Raw genomic sequence first — 7,487 nt, 5'->3', positions numbered from 1 at the left:
TGTCATTCCCCTGCTCAAAACCTCCTATTTGTGTCCCTATTCTCTTTGTTCAAATACAAGGGCTCCTCCAACTCAGCTGCTCTCATCCTCCTATAAACGTCTGTGCTGCAGTCATTCTTCCTTTGCTCCATGCTCCCCTGCATAAGGCTGCATAAGCTCCTTGGCAGCTGTAAGCGCACAGTTCCACTTTTCATCCCTGCTGGTTGCTCTGTCCAAATTCTTGAACAGTTCCCTTCTTCCACCTACAGCAGGGGCCCTGCGTGATTGCCAGCCACGCAGAAGAAACAGCATGTCTTGTACACCCATATAAGCATTCTACATGACCTGTGCCACTGGCAGGCTCTGGCGGAGGCTTTGTGCATGTGTTGAAGGTCACAAACCTGTATTTTGCTCCTTCCCTCCCTTTGTGTCATTTTGCATTACTGCAGAAGGGACTGTATCAACTCAAGAGAGTCAACAGAGGTGGGTAACATGTCCTGCCAGTTTATCACCATGGTACAAAGTGAGGATGAAGCACATGAGTCACAAAAACGTAAGACACTTCAGCATCTATTCTGGTTAAGTATGTACTAAAAAGCTTTATTGATTAATTTTGCCCGAGGAAATATGCAAATAGTTTTCAGAAACTTGTAGAAAAATGGAGTCCGATAAGGTATTTCCTGCTTGATTTTTCCGAAGTCCTAGTCAGGAACAGGAAAAGCACTGCTATCAAGATGATAGAGATGTTTGAAATCTTTTGGTCTTACTAACGGAAGATTCTTGACTTCCCTCTCTGCAAAGAAATCTGCTCTGTCTGTGCTTACACCTCAGAGGCCAAATACACAGACAGAAATAAAAATACAGACCCCTCCCCCCTTCTAGAGAGGAATTTACAGGAAAACAAGGTATTACACCATATTTAAAGCCTTTTGACAATTTGTTACAATTCTGTGCTTCTTAGATACATTTATTTTGCATGGCAGCTCATCCCAAAGTGACTGAAACTATTACAACCACTACAAAAAAAGAAAAAAAAATCCATTATTGTGACCTCCTTCAGACAACTACAAAACAATGCAATCACTCACTATACAGTATCATGTAAATACACTTCAAAAACCACAGGAACCCCAGGGTGTTTGCCACACAGACACAGTGAGAGAAGGAAGGATGAAAGGATTGGACAGAATTTCTACACAAACTGCTAAATTAAGAAATTATTCTATGCTTGCACGTGGTATGTATCAACTCTTGTCTTTTACCCAGAGAAGAATGCAGATCACCACAGCACATAGAGGACACAGAAACAGATCATGTGCCTCCACGCGCACACATATTCAAAGGTTTTATGTTTTACAAGTGTTAAGGAAAAAAACCCCACCTGCAGCCCTCTATGAACTGGAGTTCACTTCCTCACAGATGTGGAGGTATTGACTTTCCACAGGACTCCTGAACTTTGTTGCATTAAATGAACAATATTTTGGAGACCTTCTTCAAAGTCCCACTGACAAGCGCCACAGAATGTAGCACTGTCTGGACTTATCACTGTGCTATAATGCACAATAATGCATTTTTAAATGTTCAGCTCTGACACGTGCTATATATGGAAGAAGTAGCTATTGATTGCTTTTGTGAGGTGAGAGAGTCCCAAGAATACGCAATTCAGGAAACAGTGAAAGGGTTCATCCAACACAACATATCCTTCCAAAATTCACATCCTTCTTTCAGTCCTTCTGAGAAACAATTGAGCTCACTTGCCATTTGGGTTCAAACCTACTACGTGGCTTTCTGTGCATGTAAAATCAGGACAAATCAGTTCAGAGACCTGTTGCAATGATTTATTGATCAGCAGAAGGCACAGTTAAGACTACAATATAAATACCCGACTAGAGGAATGCTACAGGTGATTTGACCTGCCTTGCTGCCACACTCCCATGTGGTACAGTTCTTAAGAAACTGTATCGTAGCTGTACAAGTAAGAAAAACTTTGAATGTGCAGTTAGATACAGCTTGAGAAAAAAGACTGATGAGCCAAAATGAGAGCTCTTGTCTGTTTTCAAATATTAGTCTTTCTGATAAAAAGTATTATTCATCATCTAATGCCTTACCGTTCTTCATGTACCTTTAGACCTAGCTTACGCGTTCTCTTCTTTCTTCTTTTGGCTTTATGTGAGACCTACAAGGATAAGGCAACAAACCAGTAAATGTTAAAGAGTTAAAAAGCATCATTTAAAGTATTGTTTAAAGTGCCCAATTCTTATGTTGGTGAAATACCCATTTAATGCTTTTGCAGCCTGGCTGTAATTCCCTGTCACATCCACCTCAACTCAAAATAATAGAAGGTTCTCTTCACATAGTTTATTTCCACATCTTCACTTTAACACATGGATTTTATTTCCTAAACAGGGAATTGCTGTAATGCTCAGCTTTCATTCCCTCCAAACAAACATTCAGTAAATCTGCATCCTACGTATTTACATTTTTTCCTTGTTTCTTCTCCCGAATGCCTAGCTATTAAAACGTGCCTGGGCAATCCTGACTTTTCCACTAATGTTGCAAGCTTTCCTATCAGATATTTTCAGACTAAAAATAATGTTCATACCAGCATTTGCTTCAAAATTACATGGATAAGTCAACTGTCACTGTATGAATTGTGATAGTAATAAGGTTCTTCTATTTTTGTCCCTTCTTCCCATCAGCAACTTGACTACTGAATAATATTTCAGGTGAACCCAAGTAAATCTTACCTGTCAAATGTTTCATCTTGGTCACAATCGGCATACCAACTACAGAACTGTTGAGGGAAGAGTGCAGCTAGGTGGCACTGTGCCAAACAAAAGAACCAATATAAAAAGACAATTTCTAAAGATGCATGATATGGCGTGCATGAAAACCTGAACAAAAACAAGTTGATGACACATAATCCATAATATTATTGCGACTGACAAGCTGTAGCCATGTGGTAAATTGAGCAAGGGTAATTAAAACTCCTGTATTTCTTTCTGGTTCTAGAAGTGACTCTACCCTAATCATCCTACATTTCAGGTACCAGCATTTATCACTATGTAAAACAGAAATGGTGCTTGCCTTGGTCTGAAGAACATTGCATGGCTTAATACAGTGATGTACATACACATTAGGTTAAGATCCTCAGTGAAACATGATAGATACATGAAGCAAATGAATGTCAACATATATTGATAGGTAAATATGGAATCAAATGAACACAGTATATAAATACCCTTCTGCTGTATGTATAATAACCCTATATAGTGATAAATCTTAAAAGATGTGCACCATGCTGTAGGGCTAACCAGAATGAAAGGACAAATCAAGTGTCATGCAAAAAGGAAAGGATCCTTCTGCACAGATCAGTGGGCAGCTGCAGTACCACTCTACAGTAGCACAGCCTAAAGGCTACTCTTTCAATATATGACTCCAACACATCCAATGAAGAATTTCTTCTCCCAATGGGCAGAAAAAGAAATTCCACCCTGCACAAGAGCTTTATTTTCTCTGCAGCCTAACTGCATGGTTGTAGTGCCTTCTAGGAACTTACCCTTCATCCATAGCCAGAAAAGGGAAAAACAAGCTACAGTCAACTGTAAACTACCTTGTCCTTTGTTGCTATGCTTTTTACTTCAGTGCTGTATTGGACTTGCCTTAATATTTAAGCTGGTGCAGGATCTGTTAATGTTTCTGCTTCAAACTCCATTTCGGCTGGGACAACCGATCAATTCAGCATAAATTTCCATTGTTAAATCCTGTAGCCACACTCTTTTTTAAAATCAGTTCATCCAGTTTAAGCTTACAAAACAGAAATAGCAGTGAATATTTTGGATACCTGATTTTCTTTTTACAGTCCATTATTTTAAAATCAGATTTCACATAACGTCTAAAATCTGTCATGCCGTAAGTAATGAACTAAAAGATGCATGTTAAATATATATCTGCTGTGCATTCTTGACATGAATTGGTACGCTTTTGTGTGCTAACAATATATAATGCAACATATCATTTTGTTTTTTCATACACAACATTCCATAAAGATATCTTTTATACTGATAAAATTTAAGCTGGAGGGTTGTCACAGTATATTTCACATTCAGAAGACAGGGTTTTTTGCCTGAGTATCCAGAAGTCAGGAAGAGATTAGAGAGCTCTCTGCTGAGATCCCTAAGGGGTTTGTTTGCTACCTTGACAAAAGCTGAAGACCACGGATGGCTGTACCATGGATGTCACTTCAAGCGACCAGGACATTATGCTGAGCTGTCAGAACCTGCAGGAAATCTTACAGTTACAGTAGCCTTTTGGAACAGTAACAGCACCTCCTAGAGATGTTACCAAACTGACAAATGTTTTTCCTTTTCTCTTTATGCAGAACCAGAGATCTATGAGAAACATGAAATGGAAATAATTGTACAGCCTAATTTAAATGTACAAAGATAGGAATTATCCATATCCATTCCTACCAAATCCTTTTAATCCTCAAGCTACTCTTCTTTCACAAAATCTTTAAGTAAAATGGAAGTACATTACACATTTCAAAGAAAGTTGCTAGCTGAACAAATGCACTTATGCAAAATAAACATTCAAAGGAGGATTTTTACAGTTAAACCCTCACTACTAATTAATCTATGTCTAACTTCAGATAACTTGCACAAGCTGATAAATTCTCAACACAAAATGAACAAACAGTATACACTTTGCTTTCTAGAACAAACAAATTAACGTGTGCAATAGTCCCAGGTTATATAAATACTGTTTCAATACAGTTATGAAAAATATTTGCTTATTTGTTAACTACAACTATTCTGACTTTTGGCAGCACACAATAAGGACTCCATCTTGCAGTACAGATGCCCAACAGAAACTATTTCACCCTAAAAGAAAGTGAAGTATTCACAATTTATCAAACCATTAGCATGTACGTATTCAGCACAGAATGAAACTTCTTAAAAACCATGAAATTCAGTGACAAAAGTATTGCTGTTTTGCAGTGATACTAGACACGAGTAAGTAACAGTCAAAGTTTTTCGGGAACAGATCTCCTTGACAGGTATCACGGTACATAATGAAAACTCCACTTCCTGCAGAATTTTTCTCCTTAGGCATTTCTTCTGGACAATCTATGCTTTCAACCATTGTTTTTATTAGCTTAGGATAAGGCGATGCTTGGGGAAAAGCTTCCCAGCAGCCCCACAGGCCTAGATATACAAAACATTCTGGCCTGTCTAACCAGCCAGACAGCAGATTCCTTTTTTATTATTTTAAATAAAGCACTTGAGCTCCAGTACAAGATCCTTCTGCAGCTCAGATTACATCAAATGATGGTCCGGAGGTGGGAATAGGGATTATAAACTGGGTAGAATATAAAAGCATGCATTTTGTCAGCCTTTTCATTAGGCTCTCATTTCAAACTTAATTGTAAATTCAAAGAGAGTGTAGCAGAAAACCTTTAACTAATGCTCTCCAATGCATACCGAGTAGCCTGACCAACAATTTAGTCACCAGTCTAAACAGGAATTGGGGCTGGGAGCGGGTTATTAAACCAGCAGCTACTCTCAAGTCTGGAGCTTGCGGTCCACTTTGTTCACACTGAAAACTGGAGGGAAACAAAAAGGTTTTAAGAAATCGGCGTCCTCACCTTTCCCTCATCATTGGCTTTGGCATACTCGGCCACAGAAGAGCAATGCGAAGGCCAGTTTTTGCATGATAAGGAGCGGAAACCTCTGACAAGACGTGGGGCGCTGGGCGAGGGACAGCTCAAGAGCTTTCAACACCAGGCGTGCTGCAAAGGCAGTTTCCCTTGGCAGCCGGGCTCCTTCCCCTCAGCAAGCCTGCGATTTAACCAAGTGGGATCCAGGGAAGCGAGTGGATCCCCATCTCCAAATGGTTCACTCTGCAGCCGGGCAGCTGCTAGCTGACGGGCGGGTTTCCTGGCTGGAATTAAGGCCTGGGTTAGAGCTCCCTTCCCGCCCGAAGGTGCACCCAAGCCTCTGCCCCAGCACCCCAGAGACACTCCGCTAACCCCACCGGCTCAGCACCGTCCCCCCTTCTCCGCCCCAACCGACGCGCTGATTTCAAATGGAATGGCGGGGGTGGTGGTAGGGGGCGTCCCGCCCGTCCCGCCCGTCCCGCAGCCTTCCAGAAACGTCCACTGCGCGGCCCCCTGCCCTGAGGGGAGATCACCGCCCTGAGGCGAGACCAGAGGCGCAGCAGCCGCGGGCCGGCGGGCGGCGGGGAGGCGGAGGCGGGGGCGGGGGGGAGGGGGGAGCCCCCCCGCCTCCGCCTCCCCTCCGCCCGCCGGGCCCGCGGCCGCCCCCGCCCGCTCGCTCCTACGGCGGCGCGGGCAGGGCCCGCCGCGCTACGGCGGGCAAGGCTGGGGCGGCGTCAGCGGGCGCGCGGTGCCGGCTCCAGGGCTTTAAAGCAGCGTGTAAGCTGAGATGCTACCACAGACAGCGGCGCGGCGGCGGCGGCCGCAGCAGCTCCCCGAGCCCAGACGGGCGCCCGCCTTTCGCCCCCGCCGCGCCGCGGGGCATGAGAGCGGCCGCCCCGCAGCTCTAGGTATCCCCCGGGCCCCATGGCGACGTGCCGCGCTGCCCGCGCCCCCCTCCTCCTCCTCCTCCTCCTCCTCGTCTGCCTGCCGGGGCTGCGGCGGGGGGCGCGGGGCGGCGGGCAGCGCCCGCGGGGCTGCCCGGCGCCGTGCCGCTGCGAGCAGGAGGGCGTGCTCGTCCGTGCCGACTGCTCCGACCTGGGGCTCACGGCCGTGCCCACCAACCTCAGCGTCTTCACTTCCTACCTGTAAGTGTGGGCAGCCGGCGCGGGCGGGCCGGGGAGGGGGCACCGGCGGCCGCCCCTGCGCCGGCAGCGGCGGGGCGGCCCCGCGGGAGGGCCCGGGCCGGCCCCCGGCGGTGACTGGAGGAGCGCGGGGTCGGTGCGCTGCCGCGCCGCTGCCTGGAGGCAACACCTGACTTCAAATAAGATTCTAATCGGTTTTTAATCAGCGGGCGGGTTGTAAAGCGTTTATGGGTATCTCGCTATCTCGGTGCCCGGTCCGGCGCCTGGAGGATCGCTGTGTGATGTGCCGTTTAGAGGGTAATTAAAAGCGATTGCAACAGCAGAAACTCGATTCGATCTGCAGGGACTTTATCTTCACCTTTGCTTCCCGGGACAGGGCTTTGAACTGCGGTTGCTGCCAATTTAATCTTTAACAGATCTCCCCTTGGGTTGAGGAAAGGCAATAAATAAAGCGAGCTCCCGGGAGGCGGGCGGCGCTCGGAGCACGGTGGGGAGCCCCGCGCTGCCGCCGCGGCGGGCAGGTGCCTGTGGCCGAGCCGGGCCCGGGCCGGCGCCCCCCGCCCTCTGCCTCCGAGTACCGGGCATCGCCGCCGGGCCGGGCTGCGGCGCGGGGAGCTCCGCTGCGTCTGGGCGCGCCGCATTACGTGCACCGTGTAGGGACAGTGACGGCGTGAGCGGAGTTCTGTATTAGGAAACACCCAGAATCG

At 46.4% G+C, this 7,487-nt stretch overlaps 1 protein-coding gene and 1 long non-coding RNA gene across 4 annotated transcripts in view; one reads left to right on the top strand and one right to left on the bottom strand.

Moving 5' to 3' along the window:
- Positions 1 to 550: 550 nt before the first annotated feature.
- LOC130150268 (uncharacterized) lies at positions 551 to 6,835 on the bottom strand. The gene is made up of 2 exons (XR_008822178.1): positions 6,782 to 6,835; positions 551 to 5,819 (listed from the first exon to the last, which is right to left on the bottom strand). It is a non-coding gene; the product is annotated as an uncharacterized LOC130150268 (long non-coding RNA).
- The window catches only part of LGR5 (leucine rich repeat containing G protein-coupled receptor 5), a 93,210-nt gene continuing 92,087 nt past the window's right edge, over positions 6,365 to 7,487 (top strand). For 2 of the 3 annotated variants that reach the window (XM_056341011.1, XM_056341009.1), the window contains exon 1: positions 6,366 to 6,783. In XM_056341011.1, the coding sequence (XP_056196986.1) occupies positions 6,563 to 6,783 (221 nt within the window). In that variant the 5' untranslated portion in view covers positions 6,366 to 6,562. Of the gene's footprint in view, positions 6,784 to 7,487 lie in introns of all 3 variants that reach the window. The other variant, XM_056341010.1, reaches the window with a different exon arrangement.

The sequence above is a fragment of the Falco biarmicus genome, chromosome 5 (assembly GCF_023638135.1).
Source record: "Falco biarmicus isolate bFalBia1 chromosome 5, bFalBia1.pri, whole genome shotgun sequence".
NCBI lineage: Eukaryota > Metazoa > Chordata > Aves > Falconiformes > Falconidae > Falco > Falco biarmicus.
Note: the sequence above shows the minus strand (reverse complement) of the source record. Positions and strands in the feature narration are given on the sequence as shown.